The 27761-nt window shown below is 44.8% G+C and overlaps 1 protein-coding gene and 1 pseudogene across 1 annotated transcript; both read left to right on the top strand.

The window, feature by feature from the left end:
* Nucleotides 1–8083: 8083 nt before the first annotated feature.
* LOC129656045 (protein transport protein Sec23B-like) lies at nucleotides 8084–9287 on the top strand (annotated as a pseudogene).
* A 5395-nt stretch (nucleotides 9288–14682) lies between these two features.
* CRCT1 (cysteine rich C-terminal 1) lies at nucleotides 14683–17723 on the top strand. Its single transcript, XM_055586838.1, has 2 exons — nucleotides 14683–14749; nucleotides 17060–17723. The coding sequence occupies exon 2, from the start codon at nucleotides 17073–17075 to the stop codon at nucleotides 17400–17402; it is 330 nt and encodes a 109-aa protein (XP_055442813.1). The 5' UTR covers nucleotides 14683–14749; nucleotides 17060–17072; the 3' UTR covers nucleotides 17403–17723.
* The last annotated feature ends 10038 nt before the right edge of the window (nucleotides 17724–27761 follow it).

The raw sequence follows: 27761 nt of genomic DNA, 5'->3' as shown, positions 1-27761 counted from the left end.
ATTGTGATTTGAGGAGCAAGCATGCGATCTAGAGCCCAGCCTTCTGTGATCTGTGTGACCTTAGTCAAGTTGTCTGGGCTCCTTGAGCACTGATTTGTTTCTTTGAATAACAGGAGCAATAACCATCTGTTTTGCCCAATGGGATCATTAGGGAGATTCAAATAAAATCACAAATGCAGAAACACCTTATACATAGTAAAATACTCTCTGTAGGGAAAAGTATAAGAACTTTTTTTTTTCCCTTGAGGAGAGGTACAAGTAGTGACTTGACAATTCAGACAGACCCAAAGTGGTAGCAACCTGTCCATCTTACTCTATGGAATTTGTTAAGCCCTGATCTAAGAATCAGATAGCCTGGAGTTATAAGGCTAGAATAGGGGCCTGGAAATGCCCTGCCAACAATCCTGACATCTCTGTGCTTCCACTGATCACTGATTACTATTAATAAAGGCAATAGCAATGCTTCCTGCAAGCCAGGTCTGGGGCTAAGGGCTTTGAAGACATTATCTCAAGTGACCCTCATCCAACTCTATGAGATGGACATTGTTATTGCCCCATTTTATGGGTGAGGAAATAGGTTCAGAGAGGCCACACAGCTAGTAAGTGGCAGAACTGGGACATAAGCCCAGGCTGCATCTTGTGTATCTTTGAGCATTTTCTCTGTCATCTTTTATCATCCCTTGTCATCTCTTAACCAAAGACACCCTGTCAGTATCAGACATGTAAGCCTTCAGTTCCAAATATCAATGAAAACAATTTAAATAAATTTGATCTCATTTTAGGTAATTAAACCATGTTCTGAAACTTTTTTTTGAAACTTTTAAAATCTAGGTGTGTGTATTAGTTTCCCACTGATACTGTAATAAATTACCATAAACTTAGTGGCTTACGACAAGTTTCATAGGTCAGAAGTACGACAGGGGTCTTACTGGGCTAACACCAAGGTGCTGAGAGCTGTGTTCCTGGAGGTGCCAGGGAGAGCCACTTCCTTGCTGTTTCCAGCTTCCAGAGACTGATCACAGTCCTTAGCACGTGGCTATTTTCAAAGTGCATCGTTCCAACCTCTGCTTCTGTTGTCACATCTCTTCTTCTAACATCGACCCTCTTGCCTCCATAAAAAAGATTCATTGGGCCCACTTGGATAACATAAGACAATTTTACCATGTCATATCCTTAAGCTAACCGTATCTGCAGAGTCCTCTTTGCTATATATTTAAGGTAACCTATTCATAGATTCTGGGAATGGGGCTGTGGCCATATTTGTGGGGAGAAAGCAACTGTCTACGACAACATGTATCAGGGCTGTAGTGAGTAGTAAAGATAAGACGAATAAATAATAAAATTATGGATGAGAGCAGCACTCAGTAAAGAATGCCTCCTGAGATACTTCCCTGGCTAGTGTGTAGCAGAGGGAGGACTGGTCTACAAAAGAGCAGGGGAAAGGCAGCCAGGCAGCCAAGCAGCAGATGCTTTCAACACTACCCTAACCTATCTAGGGCTGTAGTTCAGATGACCTGATGGGAACATCTAGTTTTGTTCACCATCAAAACCTGAGGCCATTTTGTAATCCCCCTCCCATGAAGCATCTACAGGTTATGACTCAACTTTCTTTGAGAAGTTTTCCTGCTGGAAGAGAATGCACCCACCTGGCCAACATTTGATACTCACGTACCTCTTGTAAATTGCCGTCATCAGTCTCTTGTGAGTTAGATGCATGACTCAGCACTGTCAGGACTGATACACTCAAAGGCATGGATGAGGAAGGGTAATCGAGGAAGTGCCACCCTTGGGAGAGTTCTTGGGGCCTGTCAGCTGGCCCAACCCTGGTGATGCCAGACACTGCCTTCTAGAGACAGGTCCTTGATTCCTGGTTTCTTAGGGAAACTAGCAGTGAGGATTATGTCCAACTTCTCTAAACATGAGATTTAGACAATGATTCACCATGTTTACCCCAGGTTCAATAGCTACTTTTAACAAGGAAATTGTATAAAATAAAGCTTGCTAGAAAAAAATCACAAGAAGAAATAAAATATTCAAGCAGCAAGGGGCTATGATGGAGAGAGGGCTGGTAGCATGATTTGAATTCCAACCTTTAAGTCCCTGTGTGATCTGGGACAAACTCCTTTCCATCTCTGAACCTCAGCTTCTTTATCTGCATAGTAAGGACCATGGTCTAAATCAGCGATTCTCAACTGGATGGAACATCAGAACTACTCAGGGAACTTTGGGAGGCTGTCAATGCCCAGGCCTTATTGGAGTTGGGAATCACTGTTTCTGAATGAACCAAGGTCTTTTCCACACCTTCTATCACTCTGTGAAAAGTTTGAAATTTTTCAATGAAAATCTGGGTCCTGGGATTTCCCTGGCAGTCCATTGGTTAAGACTGTACTTCCAATAAAGGGGACTTGGGTTCAGTCCCTGGTTGGGGAACTAAGATCCCACATGCTGTGTGGTGCATCAAAAAAATTTTTTTTAATCTGGGTTCAGATTTATTGGAGGCACCCATCCTCCTTGCTGCTGCTGCTGCTAAGTCACTTCAGTCGTGTCCGACTCTGTGCGACCCCATACACGGCAGCCCACCAGGCTCCCCATCCCTGGGATTCTCCAGGCAAGAACACTGGAGTGGGTTGCCATTTCCTTCTCCAATGCATGAAACTGAAAAGCGAAAGTGAAGTCGCTCAGTTGTGCCCGACTCTTAGCAACCCCATGGACTGCAGCCTACCAGGCTCCTCCGTCCATGGGGTTTCCAGGCAAGAGTACTGGAGTGGGGTGCCATTGCCTTCTCCGCCCATCCTCCTTACTGGATAGCAAATTCAACTGAACAAGGAAATTAAAATTGAGTGCATACTATCTACAAGGCACTAAACTAGATCCATTGGGATGCCTGCAAAGATCTTACTGGGTATCAGCTAGGTGGCCACGTACTCAAATAATTATAGGTAAAAAGGAGTGACATTGTTTCTTTTAAAATTCATCATACCCATGTATTAAATGAATAATTCCTTTTAGCTCTATTGGACTTCTTTTTCCAGGAATTCAGAGTCTGAGTTTTATATATCTCTGCAAGGGAGGGGTGGGGTGGTTGGTGAGATGGACCCCCTGTTGCACAGAACTCTGGCAAGCAAAGCAAGCTCCCTGGCTCCCACCTGGTGGTCTTTATTGAATATTTAGAAGTTACACAGCATCAGGTTCCACTTTTAATATTGACTGAGTGTTTACAATGTGCCAGATACTATTCCAAGAGTTTTATGGATGCTAACTCATGTAATCTGTACATGATCCTATAAGATAAACACTATTACCTTCCCCATATCCCAGATGGGACAGTGAGGCAGAGAGGTCATGTCACTTGCCCAAGGTCACTTGTTGGTCAATGGGGAGCTCAGACTGGACACTGGTCCCAGGACTTATGTTCCCAACCACTTATAAATGTATTCTGTGCCCTCCATGAAATGTTCCATGTCTGCCCATAATAATGCCCTCAAAGGATGAATAACATGGAAAATACTTATGTTAAAATGCTAGATAAAAAGTTAGTATGATAAACTTTTATAAAAGTATTTTATCATTGACTGGGTAAAGTCAAGACAAAACACAGATCCTAAAAAACTATACACTGTAATAAAATAATAAAAAGAGACTGGAAGGAAAATAGCAAAATATTAAGAATAATCAGAGGATGGGATTATAAGTGAATTAAAAATTCTTCCTGTTTGTATTTTTTCATAATGACTAAGCTTTCCCATAATCTCATTCCTCAGTGACAAGTAAGATGTTACTCTTTGAAATATAAACACTACTATATATAAAATAGATAACTAACAAGAACCTACTGTTTAGCCAGGGAATTCTACTCAGTTATCGGCAACTGCTTATATGGGAGAAGAATCTAAAAAGAGAGTGGATATATGTTTATGTGTAACTGGTTCACTTTGCTATACACCTGAAACTAACACAACATTGTGAATCAACTCTACTCCAAGAAAAATTAAAGAAGACAAAAGCTCTCAAAGAACCACAGTAGAGCTAAGTTCTGATACTGCAAAACAAAACAAAACAGTGTTGGTTTTAAAAATTGGCCGATCAGTAATTTGAAATTTAAAAGAACTTTTCTCATGGGTATAAGAGTATTCATAATGATAAGATTATTTTAAAACTAGCATTTTGAACTAACAGTCCCGGGTATTGCTCTAAGAACATTATGTTTCCTTATTGAGTGGGTTAAGAATTGTTTTAGCCCCTTTTTATCAGCTCAGTTCAGTCGCTCAGTCGTGTCCAACTCTTTGCGACCCCATGGACTGCAGCATACCAGGCTTCCCTGTCCATCACCAACTCCTGGAGCTTGCTCAAACTCATGTCCATCGAGTCAGTGATACCATCCAACCATCTCATCCTCTATCGTCCCCTTCTCCTCCTGCCTTCAATCTTTCCCAGCATCAGGGTCTTTTCCAATGATTCAGTTCTTTGCATCAGGTGGCCAAAGTATTGGAGCTTCAGTTTCAGCATCAGTCCTTCCAATGGATATTCAGGACTGATTTCCTTTAGGATTGACTGGTTTGATCTCCTTGCTGTCCAAGGGACTCTCAACAGTCTTCTCTTAGTCCACATAGTTCAAACCTATGTTATTCAGGGCTAACTGTATTTACCCCTTTGTTTTTGAAAGGCCAAGTCTTTAACATTTTCAGCTCTCAGTCCTGCTAGCCACCCTAAGCAAGAGTCTTCTTCAGCACTACAGTTCAGAAGCATCAATTCCTCAGCACTCGGCTTTCTTTATGGTCCAACTCTCACATCCATACATGACTACTGGAAAAACCATAGCTTTGACTAGATGGACCTTTGTTGGCAAAGTAATGTCTCTGGTTTTTAATATGCTGCCTAGGTTTGTAATAGCTTTTCTTTCAAGGAGCAAGTATCTTTTAATTTCATGGCTGCAGTCATCATCTGCAGTGATTTGGGGACCCAAGAAAATAAAGTCTGTCACTGTTTACATTGTTTCTCCATCTATTTCATAGCTGTGCCAAGTGAGAAACTGAAGGAATATCCCCATCAAAAAATTTTTTGTTTCTTCAGTTCAGTTCAGTTCAGTCGCTCAGTCATGTCCGACTCTTTGCGACCCCATGAATCGCAGCACGCCAGGCCTCTCTGTCCATCACCAACTCCCGGAGTTCACTCAGACTCATGTCCATCGAGTCGGTGATGCCATCCAGCCATCTCATCCTCTGTCGTCCCCTTCTCCTCCTGCCCCCAACCCCTCCCAGCATCAGACTCTTTTCCAATGATTCAACTCTTTGCATGAGGTGGCCAAAGTACTGGAGTTTCAGCTTTAGCATCATTCCTACCAAAGAACACTCAGGGCTGATCTCCTTTAGAATGTACTGGTTGGATCTCCTTGCAGTCCAAGGGACTCTCAAGAGTCTTCTCCAGCACCACAGTTCAAAAGCATCAATTCTTCAGCCCTCAGCTTTCTTCACAGTCCAACTCTCACATCCATACATGACCACAGGAAAAACCATAGCCTTGACTAGACGGACCTTTGTTGGCAAAGTAACATCTCTGTTTTTCAATACACTATCTAGGTTGGTCATAACTTTTCTTCCAAGGAACAAGCGTCTTTTAATTTCATGGCTGTAATCACCATCTGCAGTGATTTTGGAGCCCCCCAAAAATAAAGTCTGCCACTGTTTCCACTGTTTCCCCATCTATCTGCCATGAAGTGATGGGACCAGATGCCATGATCTTTGTTTTCTGAATGCTGAAATAAAATGATCAATTTTCCTCTTGAAATAAAGTCACTTCCAAGGGAATCCATGCTTATTATAAAACTGTTTGGGATTACCTCTGCAACCAACAATGCAAATTTATTGGCCTGGACTTGTCTTCCACTGTCTCCAAAACACCCTACCATAGAGCCATTGAGCAGATGACCCACAAGCTGCAGAACAATTATACCAAAGAAATTCCCGCACTGTTAAGAAAGTCATAGGACCCACAGCAGATTTTCCAACCTGGGGATCTGGCAAAAATCCCTGAGAATCCCCAGGGAATCTGAATTTGGAGGCCAGTGGGATTTGATTACAGAATTTCCACAGGACTGGGAAAATGGACTCTTGGAGGGTACAAACAAAACCTTGTGTGCACCAGGAGCCAGGAGAAAGGACCAGTGTATCCACAAGAGACTGAGCCAGACTTGCCTGTGAGTGTCCAGCAATCTCTGGCAGAGGTGTGGGGCGACCATGGCCTGATGCATTGGTCAGGGTCATTGACCAATGCAGGGTCAGGGGCATTGAATACAACAGTGGGTGCACAAGTCCTTTTGAAGGAGGTCGCCATTATCTTCATTTAAGTTAAAGTTGCTCAGTCGTGTCTGACTCTTTGCAACCCCATGGACTATACAGTCCATGGAATTTTCTAGGCCAGAATACTGGAGTGGATAGCCTTTCACTTCTTCAGGGGATCTTCCCAACCCAGCAATCGAACCCAGGTCTCCCACATTGCAGGTGGACTCTTACCAGTTGAGCCACAAGGGAAGCCCAAGAATACTGGAGTAGGTAGCCTATGCCTCCTCCAGGGGATCTTCCCAACCCAGGAATTGAACCAGGGTCTCCTGCATTATAGGTGGATTCTTTACCAATTGAGCTATCAGGGAAGCCCCATTATCTTTACTGGGCTTCCCTTGTGGCTCGGCTGGTAAAGAATCCACCTGCAATGCAGGAGACCTGGGTTTGAGCCCTGGGTTGGGAAGATCCCCTGGAGAAGGGAAAGGCTACCCACTCCAGTATTCTGGCCTGGAGAATTCCATGGACTGTACAGTCCATGGGGTGCAAATGAGTGACTTTCACTTTTATTTCACCATAGTTTAGCCACAGGCCAAACAACATGGAGGGAACACAGCCCCACCCATGAACAGAAAATTGGATTCCACATTTACTGAGCATGGCACCACCCGTCAGAACAAGACCCAGTTTCCCCCAAAGTCAGTCACTCCCATCAGGAAGCCTCTTATCCTTATCCATCAGAGGGCAGATAGAATGAAAACCACAATCACAGAAAACTAACCAAACTGATCACAAGGACCACAGCCTTGTCTAACTTAATGAAACTATGAGCCATGCTGTGTAGGGCCACCCAAGATGGATGGGTCATGGTGGAGAGTTATGATAAAATGTGGTCCCTTGGAGAAGGGAATGGCAAACCACTTCAGTATTGTTGCCTTGAGAACCCCAGGAACAGTATGAAAAAGCAAAAAGATAAGACACTGAAAGATGAACTCCTGATGTCAGTAGGTGCATGATATGTTACTAGAGATCAGTGGAGAAATAACTACATAAAGAATGAAGAGATGGAGCCAGAGCAAAAACAATGCTTAGTTGTGGATGTGACTGGTGATGGAAGTAAAGTCCTATGCTGTAAAGTACAATATTGCATAGGAACCTGGAATGTTAGGTCCATGAATCAAGATAAATTGGAAGTGGTCAAACAGGAGATGGCAAGAGTGAACATCGACATTTTAGAAATCAGTGAACTAAAATGGACTGGAATGGGCTAATTTAATTCAGATGACCATTATATCTACTACTGTGGGCAAGAATCCCTTAGAAGAAATGGAGTAGGCCTCATAGTGAACAAGAGTCCAAAATGCAGTACTTGGGCACAGTCTCAAAAATGACAGATCTCTGTTCATTTTCAAGGTAAACCATTCGATATCACAGTAATCCTAGTCTATGTCCCAAACACTAATGCCAAAGCTGAACAATTCTATGAAGACTTAAAAGACCTTCTAGAACTAACACTGGAGAAGGCAATGGCACCCCACTCCAGTACTCTTGCCTGGAAAATCCCATGGACAGAGGAGCCTGGTAGGCTGCAGTCCATGGGGTCACTAGGAGTCGGACACGACTGAGCGGCTTCACTTTGACTTTTCACTTTCATGCATTGGAAAAGGAAATGGCAACCCACTCCAGTGTTCTTGCCTGGAGAATCCCAGGGACAGGGGAGCCTGGTGGGCTGCCGTCCCTGGGGTTGCACAGATTTGGACACGACTGAAGCGACTTAGCAGCAGCAGCAGCAGCAAAACTAACACCAAATGGCATTTGGTGCTGCTTTGGAAGTAAAGACCTCAAGGGAGCTGAAGGTTGTGGGAGCCATCGGACCTGTGCATCTCCGAATGTGAAAGGACCGTGTGTGTGTCAGAAAACGAGCTTGGTGTCTGCTGCATGAGTCAGTGGAAAATCTGTGGCCTGGACCCCACAACGACGCTCCCATCTACTTTGAAGTAGTCAACCAGCACAACGCCCGGATCCCGCAAGGAGGCCGAGGCTCCATCCAGTTCATCATGCACAACCAGCACTCCAGCACCCAGCAACGCATCGGTGTGACCACCGTTGCCCGCAATCGGGCAGATGTGCAGAGCCAGCTGAAGCACATCGAAGTGGTGTTTGACCAGGAGGCAGCTGCGATGCTGATGGCGCGGCGGGGGGTGTTCCGAGCCGCGTCAGAGGAGGGGCTGGACATGCTCCGGTGGCTGGATCGACAGCTCATCAGGCTGTGTCAGAAGTTTGGACAGTATAACGAAGAAGACCCCATGTCATTTAGGTTATCAGATTCCTTTTCTCTATACCCTCAGTTCATGTTCCATCTTAGAAGGTCTCCATTCCTTCAAGTCTTCAACAACAGCCCTGACGAGTCGTAGTATTATCGGCACCACTTTGCCTGGCAGGATCTCACCCAGTCCCTCATCATGATTCAGCCCATCCTGTGTTCCTACTCCTTCCACGGGCCCCCAGAGCCTGTGCTCCGGGACAGCAGCAGCATTCTTGCTGACAGAATCCCGCTCATGGACACTTTCTTCCAAATTGTCATTTATCTTTGTGAGACCATGGCCCAGTGGCGGAAAGAAATCTACCAGGACGTGCCCGAGTAGGAAAACTTTAGCACCTCCTGCAGGCGCCCCTGGACGATGCACAGGAGATCCTGCAGGCGTGGTTCCGGGTGCCGCGATACATTCATATGGAGCACAGGGGCAGCCAGGCTTGACTTCTTTTGTCCAAAGCGAATCCGTCTCAGACACACAATAACCTGTATGCTTGGGGACAGGAAATGGGAGCACCCATCCTCACTGATGACGTTAGCCCGCAGGTGTTCATGGACCATCTGAAGAAGCAGGCTGTCTCCACTGCTTGTTGAGCTAAGGATATGGGCAGGAAATGGAAGAAAACACTGTCACTTTGTGCTCACAATTGTTTATAAAGGCTTAACATTCCTTTTACTTTGTCAGTGGATTTTAATAAATAATCAAAGGAAGTCTTTAGATTTTAATTTGTTTGTATTCCTTATCTGTGCCCTTTTCTTACTCCATACAATTATAAGGTCATAAAGATTTTGGTATTGGCAGATGTTTATATGCTTCTTGTATCCTAACTTAGAGTCTGTATAAAATCAGAGCTAATGTATTTTGGCAACTTGCTTACATGAAAATCATAATGATCAGAAAGGAAATAAATCTGGATGAAGAAAAAAAAAAAAAGATGTCCTTTTCACCATAGGGGACTGGAATGCAAACGGGAAACCCCTTTTTATAACGATGCTTAAATAACCTGCCTGAGTTTGCAGATCTGGGAACTGGTGCCAGGCAGTGTCCAGCTTAGAGCTGAAGTATTTCTCCCTGTCTTACTTCCTCTCACTGCAGTTTTCATCATGAATATGCCATATTTTGACGACCTTATCAGCTAACTAAACTTTGATGACTTTAGTGGGGATCTAACTTGCCCTTGGGACATTGTTTGTAGGGTTCCATCGCAGGCTTGCAAGACCTATGTCTTCCCCACCCCTCCCCCTCCATCAGGTTTTTTTATACAAAAAGGATTTTCTCAGGCTGGATGGTCTTTTCTTAGAGTCGACCAGAACCTAGGCCTCACTTCTGGCAACTTCCATTGAAGTCTAGTTCTCCAGCTTCACCCTCAGCATATACCGGGTCCTGCCACCTCACCTTGGGCAGACCACAGATGCGTTCTTTAGGACCACATGTGGAAAGAGAAGCCATTCTGAGACTTCTGCCCTTCCAAAGGGATTATTATTGCTGAGTCAGTGCTCTCTGTGAGTTCTTTTGGTGGATCAAGTTCAGGTAAAGAGAGAAGCCAACCACCCCCACACACCATCTGCATGGGGCCTGCCTAAAATAGCATCACTGAGATAGCAAGCATTCCTAGTCCTGACTATGACATCAAGTGGGCTTCTCTGGTGGCTCAGTAGTAAAGAATCTGCCTGCTAATGCAGGGATGCAAGGTCAATCTCCAGGTTGGGAAGATCCCCTGGAGAAGCAAACAGCAACTCACTCCAGTATTCTTGTCTGGGAAATCCCATGGAGAGAGGAGCCTGGTGGGCTACAGTCCACGGGGCTGCAAAGGGTTGGACACAACTTAGTGACTAAACTGCAGCAACAACATGACATCATCTAAGAATGAAAAAGTCACATTAGATAGTTGGCCTGGGCTTGGAACTTTATTTTGGATCTGTATCTTTATTCCAAAAGGTCCATTTAATTTCCATGTTGGGAATTTTCCCTCCATTTCCTATACCAAAGAGAAGAGAGTACTTCCCTTCGCAGAGGTCTAGAACCCTATTGACTGAGCTTGGGAAATTAGGAACATAGCAGAGCTGCTTGTGAGATTGACAGGCATTGAGTGCATCATTATCTTAGTTAGAGGCCAGCAACTCTCAGGGGATCTTCCTGTGGGTTAATACTCGACATACTTATGGAGGGAGGAATTGGGTCCTTGGGATGTGAGGGGAGGGTAGTCACCTGTGCCCCTTGGGAAAGATGCTATCAGCATCCTGCCCTTGGTTGGCATTGTCTGATGCCAGGTCAGAGCTGAACCTGTATAAAAGGCAGAAGCTCCTGGCAGCACCTCAGTCCACCTGCCTCCAGGGTAATCTGCTCCAGTGCTGAACCAGGTAAAGGACCAGGAGGGACTCTTGGTGCTGGTGCTTTGGGCAGACAGAAGCCCTGGGTGGAGGCTAAAGACAGTCTTGAAGGAAGACAAGGAGAAAAGTAGATTTGGCAGGGAAGTTTCTGCTGGAAAGGGGAGGGAGGATTAGGAGAAGGAAAAGGATTGGCATCTTTCTGAAGCTGCAAAAAGTTCATTTGAAATTATGGAGTTCCTAGGTTGAAACTCTTTGCATGTCTCTTGTAACTCACTTGGGGAGACTGGGTTTTAAAATCTGATCACCATAAAGAAGAAATCTTGTGAAATTATAGTTCAGTTTTAAATGTAAGGAAGTTATTTTGGGTTAGTTAAACTTAAAATTTCTCTATTTTCTTCCAGCTCCATTCAGTTCCTGCCAAGATGTCCTGCCAGCAAAACCAGCAGCAGTGCCAGCCCCCACCCAAGTGTCCCCCCAAATGCCCACCCAAGTGTACTCCTAAGTGTCCTCCCAAGTGCCCAGTCCCGTGTCCCCCTCCAGTGTCTTCCTGCTGTGCCCCCACTCTGGGGGCTGCTGCAGCTCTGGGGATGGAGGCTGCTGCCTGAGCCACCAGAAGCTTCGCAGATCTCTTCGACGCCGACATCAGAGCTCTGGTTGCTGCGGCAGTGGGTGGCCAGCACTCTAGGGACTCTGGATGCTGCTTTGGGGGCTCCAGCTGCTGCTCTGGGGGCTGCTGCTGAACTGGGTCATGAAGACCAACTGAAGAGCAACACTGCAGGATTCAAAGAGCTGATGACCTGCCCAGCCTGAGTCTTCTCTTTTTCAGGCTTGGAAGATTGGAAGAAGAGAACGGAAGGGCTTCTGAAACACTGCCGCCCTTCTTCTTCCTGCCACGTTCTTTCCATGGTGAGGTCTAGAGGTTTAACCTCTGATACTCACTGGCCTGATTTCCCACTAGATATAATTCTTTGGAGGACTCAGTATTGGAATTTGGGTTATCACTATAACCATAAAGCTTTTTATTCGTGGTGTCATTGCCTCCTGATTGTTTCGTTCACCTCTCCCACTCCCCACCCACTGCCTCAAGCCATCTTCCCTCCCCTTCTTCTAAATACAAGTCAACACTTAAAAAATCAGTTTGGGAAACAGATTTTGCACCAAAACTACTTAGACCTCTAGGAAACAATATTTCCTTTTATGATATGAAGGAGGGGACTTTAAGCTTGAAGGAAAGAATCATGTTGGAGACCATTACTCTGACATAAGCTTCCCATGAGAAGGGTTGGGAACATGCTTTTCCAAAAGGAGATGGTGGGACCCAGAAAGGTCACAGTGAGATGACTCTGAGAGGGTTTCCTTCCAGCATTGTTGATTATTAAAACACACACACACACACACAACTTTATTTCCTAGTCACAGGCAATAAGATCACGGAAACTGGGCTCCAGTGAATAAACACCTTTACTTTACTGATTATTATAATCCTGGGTGCTTCTGTTAATTGACTAGACAGGAGAGCTGATGGAGGTTAGTTTCTGGGGCATGAGTTTAGGAGGCAGGAATTTCTGAGTCCATTTCCTCTGGCTCCTGAAAGCCAGAGTTTGAGTCTGAGTAGGGAACCAAGAGGGGCTTCTCAGGTGGCTCAGTGGTAAAGAATCCACCTGCCAGTGTAGGAGATGTAGGAGACTTGGGTTCAATCCCTGGGTCAGGAAGATCCCTTGGAGAAGGAAATGGCAACCTACTCCAGTATTCTTGCCTGGGAAATCCCATCAACGAAGAGCCAGGCGGGTTATAATCCATGGGGTTGCAGAGTCAGACATGACTAAGTGTCTGAGCACAGGGAACCAACAAGGATTCCTTCCTCTGCACCGCTTTGGTTGGGGTGGGGGGAAGTGATGTGTGTGAGGAGGGGATGGAGGCGAGAGCCCCGGGAGCTTCTGTCACTGGGTTGGGTTTTTCCTTTAGGAATAGGCTGATTCCTTCAGGAAAGACTCAAAAAGTTAGTGATAGAAATAATTCTGAATCAGCTTTTTATGTTCAAGATGAACAATTAGCCCTTCCTTCAATAAGAGTTAGCAGTGATGGGTAATGAACGTTAGTATATGAGGCTATAGCAAGTCCACACAATGAGCATGTACTTGCCCAAATCATCTCCCAGAGGAGATCCTGTCTGCATCTTGTTACTCCATTACTTCCTTCTCTTTTCTACTATTGACCTCACCTCTCTAATATCTCATCTGTACTCACTAACAGGTGGCCCTAGGTACATCAACCTGTTAATCAGGCTCTAAAGCCATGTTAAACGAAATTGGTATCTTTTCGTGACTTACCTTTCTTTGTCTGACACACCCAGCTCACTCATTCCCAAACCTGTCTCACCATCAATTCTTGAATTCTTAGTCTTGGATTTCTCTTTTACCTTACATTCATGGTTGTGGGCAGCTGCACTGATTAAGAAGCAGTTCTGATACCAGTTAACCTCCAAAGTCTCTCCCAATTCTTAAAAGCTGGTTATTCTGTATGTGTGTGTTAGTTGCTCAGTTGTATCTGACTCTTTGCAACACATGGACTATAGCCTGCCAGGCTCCTCTGTCCACGAAGCTCTCCAGGCAGAATACTGGAGAAGATCCCCTGGAGTGGGTAGCATTCCATTCTCCAGGGGATCTTCCCAACCCAGGGATTGAATCTGCATCTTCTGCATTGCAGATGGATTCTTTACCATCTAAGCCACCAGGGAAGCCCTAGTTATTCTAAAGGCACCATTTTTGATGGACACCTTGGACCTTGGGACAGGTCTCCTAGCCTCCCTCCACCCTCTTTCTCCACACTTTCTTCCTTTCTTTCTCTTTCTTTCCTTCCTTCCTCCTCCTCTTTTTCTTCCTCCCTTCCTTTTTCTTCCTTCTTCCCTTCTTTCTTTCTCTTCACATTGGGCAGTGGCCCCAGGGAGAACCTATCTTCAAAGGGAGTTTGAGATGAGGTCAGGAGCAGAGAGTCTCACAATCTGACTTAGTATCTGCCACCTGGACCAGCATCCTGCATGAGTTTTTCTTTTAGGTCCATCAGGGCTATATGGGAGTATGATAGATAACCTGACTGCATTCACAGCTTTCCTGGTCTTAACTGTTCCATAACTTTGCTTGGGTTTTTCTTCCTGTCTTCAGTGACAGAGAGAAATTGCCACTGAGGTTCCTGTAGGCACATTTCCACCATCATCTTCACTCAGTCCCACCTGGAAGCATTTGGATGAAACCCATCAGGCTTTTCCCATAAACTGTGGTCTTCCTTGAAGGGCTAAGGACCAAGATCCTGAGAGAAGTGAACCAAGATACCAACTAGACTACAAACGACCATGTAGATAACTACCTTGGGATGAGTGTGTGAACAGGGGAACAGTGTGTGTGTGTGTGTGTGTGTGTGTGTGTGTGTGTGTATGACTATACACTGTAGAAAAGGGCAAAGAGAATAGGTCCCAAGAGAGGGCCAGACCTCTCCTCACCTGGGCCCCCAGGCCCTGTCTTAGCACACACACAGCCCTCCCAGCTATGAACAGAGTCCTATTTGGAAAGTAAACATGCTGCAGCAATTCTGGCACCTCTGTGAGGTGACTTGAATACACACGTGCACCACCTACGGGGCTACCTGAGTGATGAATGTCTCTGGGATGTGTCAGCTGACCATGTCTGTCGGGAAATGGGCCCCTCCCAAGAGCCAGTGCCTAACTGGGTTCTTATAAAAGGTTCTCTGGCTAGATACTGCTCAATCCACTGCCTAGCAGGTGGCCCACTCCAGCTGCAAAACTGAGTGAGTCTTTCAGCGAAGCCAGGGTCTGGTAAGTCTCCAAGTGGACCTTGGGGGAGGAGGATGGGAAGAGTTGAAGACAGAGGGGAGGTGAAGGCAGAACACAGCTAGCGGGGAGATGTAGGAGGAAGGCCCTGGAGAGGGCCCCAAGCTTCCAGTGAGCTGACCTTGCCCTCAGTGAGCACATAGAAGCTGGATAGGGGGTGGGGGGCTGCACGGTTACACAGCAAGTCTACAGCAGAGATGTGACTCTGCTGGAACCCAGATCTTTGGCTCCCTGGCCTGCGATGTATTTCCATCCTTTGCCCCACTCTCCTTTTCCTTACGGTGGGGGATGACAGGCGTAGGCCAGGACATGCTTCTGGTGTTTGGGGATCCTTTAGACCTAAATGACTGGGACAGACAGACGCACGTGTGACTTGAGTATTTTCTAACTGTCGTCGTCGTTTGGTCACTTAGTCATGCCTGGCTCTTTGTGACCCCGTGGACGATATATAGCCCACCAGGCTCCTCTGTCCATGGGAATATCCAGGCACGGATATTGGAGTGGGTTGCCATTCCTTCTCCAGGGGATCTTCCCCGACCCAGGGATCTAACCTGAGTCTCCTGCTTGGCAGGTGGCCTCTTTACCACTGAGCCACTGTGGAAACCCCATTAGTGTTAACGCAATGCTGACGGCTAGGCAGACAACCCTTGAAGGCCTATGGCTACAGAGAAATGGGTGAGGGGAAAAGAGACGGGAGAAGATTTTGGACTGAATCAGACAGAAAAATTGCCACAATATCCTTTCTTTTCCACTGTAAAGAACTTGGGTGGTCCTTACTCTAGTCGGAGAAAATGGGTAACCATTGATTTCTTTTCATAGGCTGTGGCTACTCTAGGCAGGTTTTTTTTTTTTTTTTTTAGTTGTTTTTTTTTTTTTTTTTTTTTTTTTTTTTTAAATTTTATTTTATTTTTAAACTTTACATAACTGTATTAGATTTGCCAAATATCAAAATGAATCCGCCACAGGTATACATGTGTTCCCCATCCTGAACCCTCCTCCCTCCTCCCTCCCCATTCCATCTCTCTGGGTTGTCCCAGTGCACCAGCCCCAAGCATCCAGTATCGTGCATCGAACCTGGACTGGCAACTCATTTCATACATGATATTTACATGTTTCAATGCCATTCTCCCAAATCTTCCCACCCTCTCCCTCTCCCACAGAGTCCATAAGACTGTTCTATACATCACTGTCTCTTTTGCTGTCTTGTACACAGGGTTATTGTTACCATCTTTCTAAATTCCATATATATGCGTTAGTATACTGTATTGGTGTTTTTCTTTCTGGCTTACTTCACTCTGTATAATAGGCTCCAGTTTCATCCACCTCATTAGAACTGATTCAAATGTATTCTTTTTAATGGCTGAATAATACTCCATTGTGTATATGTACCACAGCTTTCTTATCCATTCATCTGCTGATGGACATCTAGGTTGCTTCCATGTCCTGGCTATTATAAACAGTGCTGCGATGAACATTGGGGTACTCGTGTCTCTTTCCCTTCTGGTTTTCTCAGTGTGTATGCCCAGCAGTGGGATTGCTGGATCATAAGGCATGTCTATTTCCAGTTTTTTAAGGAATCTCCACACTGTTCTCCATAGTGGCTGCACTAGTTTGCATTCCCACCAACAGTGTAAGAGGGTTCCCTTTTCTCCACACCCTCTCCAGCATTTATTACTTGTAGACTTTTGGATTGCAGCCATTCTGACTGGCGTGAAATGGTACCTCATAGTGGTTTTGATTTGCATTTCTCTGATAATGAGTGATGTTGAGCATCTTTTCATGTGTTTGTTAGCCATCTTTATGTCTTCTTTGGAGAAATGTCTATTTAGTTCTTTGGCCCATTTTTTGATTGGGTCATTTATTTTTCTGGAGTTGAGCTGTAGGAGTTGCTTGTATATTCTCGAGATTAGTTGTTTGTCAGTTGCTTCATTTGCTATTGTCTTCTCCCATTCTGAAGGCTGTCTTTTCACCTTGCTAATAGTTTCCTTTGATGTGCAGAAGCTTTTAAGGTTAATTAGGTCCCATTTGTTTATTTTTGCTTTTATTTCCAATATTCTGGGAGGTGGGTCATAGAGGCAGGTTTTAACTCAGGGGAACTCACTCACTGAAATACCTGTTTGGAGTTTTCCTTTGCTTTCCCTTTTTCTTGCTGTGTGTGTGTGTGTGTGTGTGTGTGTTGTGTATGTGTTTTCCTTCCTGGCATTAGGCCAGGCTCACGTGCTCACAAAGTCACATCTCAAAAGCCCTGTTTGGAAAGACACAGAACTCGCATATGAAAAGCTACTTCTCTTTCAGGTTCTCCGTGACGATGTCCTCTCAGCAGAGCGCCAAAGGCTCTCCCAGGGGCTCTTCGCAGGGCCCCACCCCTTGCCCCGCCCCGGCGCCCGACACCTCCTCCTGCAGCTCTGGGTGCTGCGGCAACGGCTGCTGCGGCTCCAGCGGGGACTCCGGCTGCTGCGGAGACTGTTGCTGCGGAGACTGTGGCTGCGGCGACTGTGGCTGCTGCGGCTCCAGCTCCGTCGGTTGCTGCTGCTTCCCCAGGAGGCGCCGCCGGCAGGGTAGACGCGGCTGCGGCTGCTGCGGAGGCAGCAGCCAGGGGTCGCAATACTCCAGCTCCTCCGGCTGCTGCGGATGCTGAGGCCACTCCCATACCTTCGCGAGAGCTGCTCCCGTTCCGTGCCTGTGCCCCTCCGTACCGCGCTCCCCTGCGAGGCGGGGCCTCAGAGTTTGCCTCCCCGCAAAGCTAACTGCTCTTGGATGTTCGGACACCCACTCTGTCTGTATTCAGCCTCACAAAGCTCCCTGACCTACGTGTGCTTTTTCTCCTTGGGAATCTGAAAGCCGTGGGTGGACTTTACTGTCTGCAAGGGCTTGCACACAGTTGGCGCTCAATATATGCTTACTGATTTGATTGTTATTTGAAGACATGTCATAATAAAGCTTCTGCCTCCTGAGAACACTCCTTTTGTTATTTGTTCTTTCGTTTTGTGTATTTATCATCGTGTTCTGTTACTCCATTCTCTCCGCTCAGCTCTGGCTCCGCAGATTTGTAAATTGCGGGAAACTGAAATTCATGCCTGCATAAGAGTGGCTTTCTGGTACTTAATCTTCATAGCAGGAGTCACATATGGAGCCAGGCAGTGTTCTGAGGGCTTTATGGGACATGCATCATCTCACGGTGACTCAAAGAGGTAGGTGCTGTTAGCCCCATTTTACAGAAGAGAAACTGAGGTTAAGGAGCTAGTTGAAAGTCACTCAGTCAATGCAAGATGGACAAGCCAGGACTTATGCTCCTAACTGCTCTGCTTGGTCCTGGGAAGCCTTCCAGAGCCTTGCTCCATGGAGGTGCTCACTCTCCTATCCATCAGGCACAGGCAGCTGTGGGGCAAAGGTTTGGATCTGTAGTTCTTAAGGGGCTTTGGAATCAGGTGAGCTGAGACTTAACTTTTGGTACAGAGGATCACTAGCCAACTGCTTTGTCAGTTGGCTGTTCCAGGAGACTGCGAATCTCCTCCTCCCAGCCTCAGTCATGCAGCTGAGGTCCAACAGGGAGCCATGGGTTTTCGGGACCCTGCAGGATGAAAAGTGCCGGGCATGGAAATGTGGGAATGTCTTTCTCTAGAGGTGATGGTTGTGATGGAGCCATCCTGAGTAGCTCCGAAACCCCATCCTGCAGGCACAGACCTCATTCAGTCATTTCAGGAAGAGGAAACACAACAGTGTCCTCTGTAGCAGTGTCTGCTGGGCTCACAAGGGACGAGGCGATAATAACGGTGTTAATAATAGTGACAATAGTTACCATCTGTTGGGCATGCACTCTGTTCTCATGCTTCCTTGGGCACAAGGTTAGTTGTGTTACATATATTATCTCATTTAAATCTTCACAATAATCTCAATATATAGACATGAAGTTCCCTATTTTTTAGGTGATGATGAAACTGGGGATCAGTTTCAGTGGCCAAAACTGCACAGCTAGTGAAAGTCCCCGGCCCCCAGATGGTGAGTGAGGGTGATGAGATTTGAACTGGGGTCTGTCTGACTCCAAAGTCCATCTTCTCAGACTCAAGGTGTCATATTCTCCTGCTTTAGAAATCACCATCACACTCTGGCCTCTGCAGACACACCCAGCCTCTTAGAAAATTGAAGCTTGGCTTCTTGGCTGCTGCTCCATCCATGACCCAGTGACTGGTAAACTCTGTCATGGCATCCACCCAGCCCAAGTTATTTGCTTAGAGGCAAGGTCAGAAATGCTTCATTGATTCATCCAGATTATTTAAGGTTGAGACTCAACGACCCCTGTCAAGGAGGCTCTGAAAGGCAGTCCCACTCTAGATGGGAGGGGCCCTGTTTCCATCTCTTAGACTCTGTAGTTTCCAGTGGGAGGTGATTTGTGGAAATTGTTTACAAACAAATGACATCACCCATGGACCTGACACTCCCACACCAGTGATGTGTGTTGAGGCAACAATCCCTGGAACTTGGTGGAGAGGTGAGGTGGGAAGGGAGAACTGCCTGACTCAGAACAGACAGATTGGAAAACCAACCTCAGGGTGGGAGGTAACCCTTAATCAAGAAGCTGAGGCATGAGTTTTGGGAAAGAAAGATGGTGATTCACTGAGAGACATGTGAACCCAACGGGAGTACATGCCCTTGAACATGAGGCACAAAGATATGAATTAAATGGCTGGCTGTGAGATGGTGGTCCTGCCAGGTTCAAGTGTCCCTGACCCCAGCAGGCCACTGCAGGGAGACTCTGATGAGAGAGGTTTGGGCAGTCTAAGAATAGTTCTATTACAGAAACTCAAAAAGCTACTTTAGATGGGCTAGAGCTCTCTGCTCATGGCCGTGTAGCCTTTTCTGATTTCCAACAGCAGGCAAAGCTGTATTAGTGCCACAGGCATTCCCTTGGAGGTGGTGGCAGTCACCCCTGAGAATGCTGGACCTGAGGGGAGCTGGCAACATGAAATCGTACTCAAAGGTTGTCACCCAAGTACACTGTGACAGGCAGAATCAGGTTTCTTATCATCTTTGGAGAATAAGGCTGAAAATTATCAGTAAGACAACGACAACATTGCTCAGAGTATTTTATTCATGAACTGGATCCAGTTCCTGCTTAATTTATGTTATTACAGTAATAAAAACAGCAACTTATATAGAACTTAGCAGTTTTTAAGGTGTTTTCACATATCTCTTTCACAATCTATAAGACATATTATGGTCTATGTTTAACAAATTGGGGGAGGCTCTGAGAGTTTACCTGATACATCTGAGGTTATTCAGCCAAGAAGTGGCAGTCTCTGGACTAGGGTTTGTACTGCTCTCCAAGAGAGCCAAAAGCCACTTCTTTTTAAAAAAGAAAACATAATTGAAGTATAATTTATAATGTTCTGTTAGTCTTAGATGTACAGAAAAGTCAATCAGTTACATATACACACGTGTGTGTGCTAAGTCACTTCAGTCATGTCCTACTCTTTGTGACACTATGGATTGTAACCCATCAGACTCCTTTGTCCAGGGAATTTTCCAGGCAAGAATACTGGAGTGGGTTGCCCTAGCCTTCTCCAGGGGATCTTCCTGACCAAGGAATTGAATCCACATCTCTTTAAGTCTTGGCAGTTGGGTTCATTACCACTAGTGCCACTTGGGAAGCCCATTCATATATCCACTCTTTTTTGGATTCTTTTCACATATAGGTCATTACAGAGTCTTGAGTAGAGTTCCCTGTGCCTTACAATAGGTCCTTACTAATTATCTATTTTGGAGAAGGCGATGGCACCCCACTCCAGTACACTTGCCTGGAAAATCCCATGGACGGAGGATCCTGGTAGGCTGCAGACCATGGTGGGTTGCCATTTCCTTCTCCAGGGGATCATCCTGACTCAGGGATTGAACCTATGTCTCCTGCATTGACAAGTGAGTTCTTTACCACTGAGCCACCCTGGAATAATGGCACCCAAATAATTATTTAGAGACAATGTTTATTTACTGCTTATTCGTCATTGCATTCCTAGCATTTAAACTGTTCCAGGAACATATTAAAAGTTATAAGTAAATGGATGTTAATTAGTGTATCGTGTAAAATATTGAATAAAACAATTCTAGGAGATGCACAGATATATATCTTGACCACAAGGAGATTATAGTCTGATTTCAGAAACATGGTAAATAAATATACAAGATATGAATGATAATATCACATACCAGAAATAATGTCACAAACGGATACATATATTATATACAAATACAGGAAAAATAAAAAACAGAACAGGACATAGATAAGCACTACAAGGGTTCAAATGAATTTAGATGAGAATTTTTTGTGTGTATCACTGCTCAGTTGCTCTGTTGTGTCTGACTCTTTGCAACCCCATGGACTGTGGCCCACCAGGCTCCTTTATTCATGGAATTATACAGGCAAGAATGCTTGAGTGGGTTGCCATTTCCTCCTCCAGGGGATCTTCCTGACCCAAGGATTGACTCTAGCTCTCCCACATCTCCTGCATTGACAGGTGGATTCTTTACCTGTGAGCCAGAGAAGCCTGTACACACACTACTGTGTGTATATACAAAATAGATAAATACAAGAACCTATTAACTAGTACAAGGAACTCGACTCAATATTTTGTAATAACCTGTAAGGGACAGGAATCTGATAAAGAATAGATAGATATGTAAAAAAAAAAAAAAAAAAGTTGTGTAACTTCTCTGAAGCCTCAGTTTCTTCATTTGTAAAATTTAGCCTACTCTATATGGTTGCAAAAAAAATTAAATGACATATTGTGTGTAAATCCACTTAGCACAATGAGTACCCAATAAACCGTAGCTGTTATTATTGTACTTGGCTGCAATCTCTGAAACGACAGAATGATCTCTGTTCATTTCCAAGGCAAACCAATCAATATCATGGTAATCCAAGTCTATGCCCTGACCAGTAATGCAGAAGAAGCTGAAGTTGAATGGATCTATGAAGACCTACAAGACCTTCTAGAACTAACACCCAAAAAAGATGTCCTTTTCATTATAGGGGACTGGAATGCAAAAGTAGGAAGTCAAGAAACACCTGGAGTAACAGGCAAATTTGGCCTTGGAGTACAGAATGAAGCAGGGCAAAGGCTAATAGAGTTTTGTCAAGAGAACACATTGGTCATAGCAAACACCCTCTTCCAACAACACAAGAGAAGACTCTACACAAGGACATCACCAGATGGTCAACACTGAAATCAGAGTGATTATATTCTTTGCAGCCAAAGATGGGGAGGCTCTCTATACAGTCAGCAAAAGCAAGATCAGGAGCTGACTGTGGCTCAGATTATGAACTCCTTATTGCCAAATTCAGACTGAAATTGAAGAAAGTAGGGAAAACCACTAGACTATTCAGGTATGACCTAAATCAAATCCTTTATGATTATACAGTGGAACTGAGAAATAGATTTAAGGGACTAGATCTGATAGAGTGCCTTATAAAATATGGATGGAGGTTCATGACATTGTACAGGAGACAGGGATCAAGACCATCCCCAAGAAAAAGAAATGTAAAAAAGCAAAATAGCTGTCTGAGGAGGCCTTACAAAGAGCTGTGAAAAGAAGAGAAGTGAAAAGCAAAGGAGAAAAGGAAAGATATACCCATTTGAATGCAGAGTTCCAAAGAAGAGCAAAGAGAGATAAGAAAGCCTTCCTCAGAGATCAATGCAAAGAAATAGAGGAAAACAACAGAATGGGAAAGACTAGAGATCTCTTCAAGAAAATTAGAGATACCAAGGGAACATTTCATACAAAGATGGGCTCAGTAAAGAAAAGAAATGGCATGGACCTAACAGAAGCAGAAGATATTAAGAAGAGATGGCAAGAATACACAGAAGAACTGTACAAAAAAGATCTTCATGACCCAGATAATCACGATGGTGTAATCACTCATCTAGAGCCAGACATCCTGGAATGTGAAGTCAAGTGGGCCTTAGAAAGCATCACTATGAACAAAGCTAGTGGAGGTGATAGAATTCCAGTTGAGCTATTTCAAATCCTAAAAGATGATGCAGTGAAAGTGCTGCACTCAATATGACAGCACATTTGGAAAACTCAGCTGTGACCACAGGACTGGAAAGGTCAGTTTTCATTCCAATCCCAAAGAAAGGCAATGCCAAAGAATGCTCAAACTACCGCACAACTGCACTCATCTCACATGCTAGTAATGTAATGCTCAAAAGTCTCCAAGCCAGGCTTCAGCAATACGTGAACCGTGAACTTCCTGAGGTTCAAGCTGGTTTTAGAAAAGGCAGAGGAACCAGAGATCAAATTGCCAACATCCACTGGATCATGGAAAAAGCAAGAGAGTTCCAGAAAAACATCTATTTTCTGCTTTATTGACTATGCCAAAGCCTTTGACTGTGTGGATCACAAGAAACTGTGGAAAATTCTGAAAGAGATGGGAATACCAGACCACCTGACCTGCCTCTTGAGAAACCTGTATGCAGGTCAGGAAGCAACAGTTAGAACTGGACATGGAACAACAGACTGGTTCCAAATAGGAAAAGGAGTACGTCAAGGCTGTATATTGTCACCCTGCTTATTTAACTTATATGCAGAGTACATCATGAGAAATGCTGGACTGGAAGAAGCACAAGCTGAAATCAAGATTGATGGGACAAATGTCCGTAACCTCAGATATGCAGATGACACCACCCTTATGGAAGAAAGTGAAGAAGAACTAAAAAGCATCTTGATGAAAGTGAAAGAGGAGAGTGAAAAAGTTGGCTTAAAGCTCAACATTCAGAAAATGAAGATCATGGCATCCAGTCCCATCAGTTCAGTTCAGTTCAGTTCAGTTCAGTTGCTCAGTCATTTCCAACTCTTTGCGACCCCATGAATCGCAGCACGCCAGGCCTCTCTGTCCATCACCAACTCCCGGAGTTCACTCAGACTCACGTCCATCGAGTCAGTGATGCCATCCAGCCATCTCATCCTCTGTCGTCCCCTTCTCCTCCTGCCTCCAATCCCTCCCAGCATCAGAGTCTTTTCCAATGAGTCAACACTTCGCATGAGGTGGCCAAAGTACTGGAGTTTCAGCTTTAGCATCATTCCTTCCAAAGAAATCCCAGGGCTGATCTCCTTCAGAATGAACTGGTTGGATCTCCTTGCAGTCCAAGGGACTCTCAAGAGTCTTCTCCAACACCACAGTTCAAAAGCCTCAATTTTTCAGTGCTCAGCTTTCTTCACAGTCCAACACTCACATCCATACATGACCAAAGGAAAAACCATAGCCTTGACTAGATGGACCTTTGTTGGCAAAGTAATGTCTCTGCTTTTGAATATGCTATCTAGGTTGGTCATAACTTTCCTTCCAAGGAGTAAGCGTCTTTTAATTTCATGGCTGCACTCACCATCTGCAGTGATTTTGGAGCCCAGAAAAATAAAGTCTGACACTGTTTCCACTGTTTCCCCATTTCCCATGAAGTGATGGGACTGGATGCCATGATCTTCATTTTCTGAATGTTGAGCTTTAAGCAAACTTTTTCACTCTCCTCTTTCACTTTCATCAAGAGGCTTTTTAGTTCCTCTTCACTTTCTGCCATAATGGTGGTGTCATCTGCATATCTGAGGTTATTGATATTTCTCCCTGAAATCTTGATTCCAGCTTGTGTTTCTTCCAGTCCAGCATTTCTCATGATGTACTCTGCATATAAGTTAAATAAGCAGGGTGACAATATACAGCCTTGACGTACTCCTTTTCCTATTTGGAACCAGTCTGTTGTTCCATGTCCAGTTCTAACTGTTGCTTCCTGACCTGCATACAGATTTCTCAAGAGGCAGGTCGGGTGGTCTGGTATTCCCATCTCTTTCAGAATTTTCCACAGTTTATTGTGATGCACACAGTCAAAGGCTTTGGCATAGTCAATAAAGCAGAAATAGATGTTTTTCTGGAACTCTCTTGCTTTTTCCATGATCCAGTGGATGTTGGCAATTTGATCTCTGGTTCCTCTGCCTTTTCTAAAACCAGCTTGAACCTCAGGAAGTTCACGGTTCACGTATTGCTGAAGCCTGGCTTGGAGAATTTTGAGCATTACATTACTAGCATGTGAGATGAGTGCAATTGTGTGGTAGTTTGAACATTCTTTGGCATTGCCTTTCTTTGGGATTGGAATGATAACGGACCTTTTCTAGTCCTGTGGCCACTGCTGAGTTTTCCAAATTTGCTGTCATATTGAGTGCAGCACTTTCACAGCATCATCTTTCAGGATTTGAAATAGCTCAACTGGAATTCCATCACCTCCACTAGCTTTGTTCGTAGTGATGCTTTCTAAAACCCCCTTGACTTCACATTCCAGGATGTCTGGCTCTAGATGAGTGATTACACCATCGTGATTATCTGGGTCATGAAGATCTTTTTTGTACAGTTCTTCTGTGTATTCTTGCCACCTCTTCTTAATATCTTCTGCTTCTGTTAGGTCCATGACATTTCTGTCTTTTATTGAGCCCATCTTTGCACGAAATGTTCCCTTGGTATCTCTAATTTTCTTGAAGAGATCTCTAGTCTTTCCCATTCTGTTGTTTTCCTCTATTTCTTTGCACTGATCTCTGAGGAAGGCTTTCTTATTTCTCTTTGCTCTTCTTTGGACTTTGCACTCTGCATTCAGATGCTTATATCTTTCCTTTTCTCCTTTGCTTATCGCTTCTCTTCTTTTCACAGCTCTTTGTAAGGCCTCCTCAGACAGCTATTTTGCTTTTTTGCATTTTTTTCCATGGGGATGGTCTTGATCCCTGTCTCCTCTACAATGTCACGAACCTCATTCCATAGTTCATCAGGCACTGTATCTATCAGATCTAGGCCCTTAAATCTATTTCTCACTTCCACTGTATCTTTATGACAAATAGATGGGGAAACAGTGGAAACAGTGGCTGACTATTTTTTTGGGCTCCAAAATCACTGCAGATGGTGCTTGCAGCCATGAAATTAAAAGACACTTATTCCTTGGAAGGAAAGTATGACCAACCTAGGCAGCATATTAAAAATCAGAGACATTACTTTGTCAACAGAAGTCCATCAATGCTATGGTTTGTCCAGTGGTCATGTATGGATGTGAGAGTTGGACCATAAAGAAGGCTGAGTGCCAAAGAATTGATGCTTTTGAACTGTGGTGTTGGAGAAGACTCTTGAGAGTCCCTTGGACTGCAAGGAGATCCAACCAGTCCATTCTAAAGGAGAACAGTCCTGGGAACCCCAAGGCTCCTCTGTCCATGAGATACTCCAGGCAAGAATGCTGGAGTGGGTCGCCATGGTCTCCTCTTGGAAAGATAGAAGTTTGTCTTTGTACTCTCTGACATGACCTTAAGATCAACTGCTGCTGCTGCTGCTAAGTCGCTTCAGTCGTGTCCGACTCTGTGCGACCCCATAGATGGCAGCCCACTAGGCTCCCCTGTCCCTGGGATTCTCCAGGCAAGAACACTGGAGTGGGTTGCCATTTCCTTCTCCAATACATGAAAGTGAAAAGTGAAAGTGAAGTCGCTCAGTCGTGTCTGACTGTTCGTGACCCCATGAACTGCAGCCGACCAGGCTCCTCTGTCCATGGGATTTTCCAGGCAAGATTAACTAGGCAGTGGTAACCAGGATGCTCTGGAGGAGGAAGTGAATGGAAGAAATGTGGCAAAGCATTGTGAGAAGGCACAGTGGCCCAGGCTAGAAGTGAGGATCCTAATTCCGTACATGGAAGTGGGTGAGAAAAGGAAATGGCAGATGTCAGAAGAATAGGGAGAGCTGGGCAATGCATTGGGACTACAGAAGAGGAGGCAACTAGGGCTCTCTCAGGCTTGTGGCTGATGACTGGAAAATGATGATACCATTGACAGAACAGAGAAGTCAGGAGAAAACAGATGTGGGGAGGAAGAGGGTAAGTTCAGTCTAAGAGATGTTGAGTTTGAGGTGCTAGCAGCAGATGGCCCTGAAACAGGATGTGGGGCTGAAACTCCAGAAACAGAATCCCTGAAACACATAGAAATAAGTCATGTAGAGATGAAAGTCAATTACTTGAGAATGAATGTGTTCCCATCTCTTCAGTGAAAGTTATTGAGAGAACACACCTGGTTTGCACTGCAACAACCTCAGTATAAAGAATAGAGACTGGTCACAGAAGGCACCCAGTCAAAATGTGTTGGGTGAATGAATGAATGAATGGGCGAACAGAAAACCACCAGTTGAATAGAGGGAGAAACTGAACTATTAGTGGGAAAGGTGAGTTCCAAATGAAGAGGACAAAGAAGAATTAGGGAAACTACTTAGAGATTTTGACTAGACAATTCATAGGACTATATTGAGGCCTTCAGTTCAGTTCAGTTCAGTCACTCAGTCATGTCTGACTCTTTGAAACCCCATGAATCGCAGCACACCAGGCCTCCCTGTCCATCACCAACTCCCGAAGTTCACTCAGACTCACGTCATCGAGTCAGTGATGCCATCCAGCCATCTCATCCTCTGTTGTCCCCTTCTCCTCCTGCCCCCAATCCCTCCCAGCATCAGAGTCTTTGCCAATGAGTCAACTCTTCACATGAGGTGGCCAAAGTACTGGAGTTTCAGCTTTAGCATCATTCCTTCCAAGGAAATCCCAGGGCTGATCTTCAGAATTGAGGCCTTAGAGTCTAGAATTCCAAGGAAAGGAGAACCAGGACAGTGCAGAATTTCAGAAGCTAAAGTATTTCATCCAAATCAGGTTAATTACACAAGACCTTTCCTCCTATTGCATGATCCATCTTGGACTCTTTAAACCATAGAACAGTTATAGTAAGAGATTCCATCTGGAGGGATAGCAGTTTCATCTTAATTAAGAGGAACTGGTTGAACAGGAAAACTGGCATTCATACTAAGTGAGGAAAACATCCTCCCTAATGACACCGCAGAAGATCAGAATGATTTGGCCCTGATAAATCTGAAATATGTCGGTTTGCCTCAGGACATGTGATAGTCCACCCTAGAAAAGCAAATATCTCCTCTTCTCCGCAGACATTACAT

The sequence above is a fragment of the Bubalus kerabau genome, chromosome 6 (assembly GCF_029407905.1).
Source record: "Bubalus kerabau isolate K-KA32 ecotype Philippines breed swamp buffalo chromosome 6, PCC_UOA_SB_1v2, whole genome shotgun sequence".
NCBI lineage: Eukaryota > Metazoa > Chordata > Mammalia > Artiodactyla > Bovidae > Bubalus > Bubalus kerabau.
Note: the sequence above shows the minus strand (reverse complement) of the source record. Positions and strands in the feature narration are given on the sequence as shown.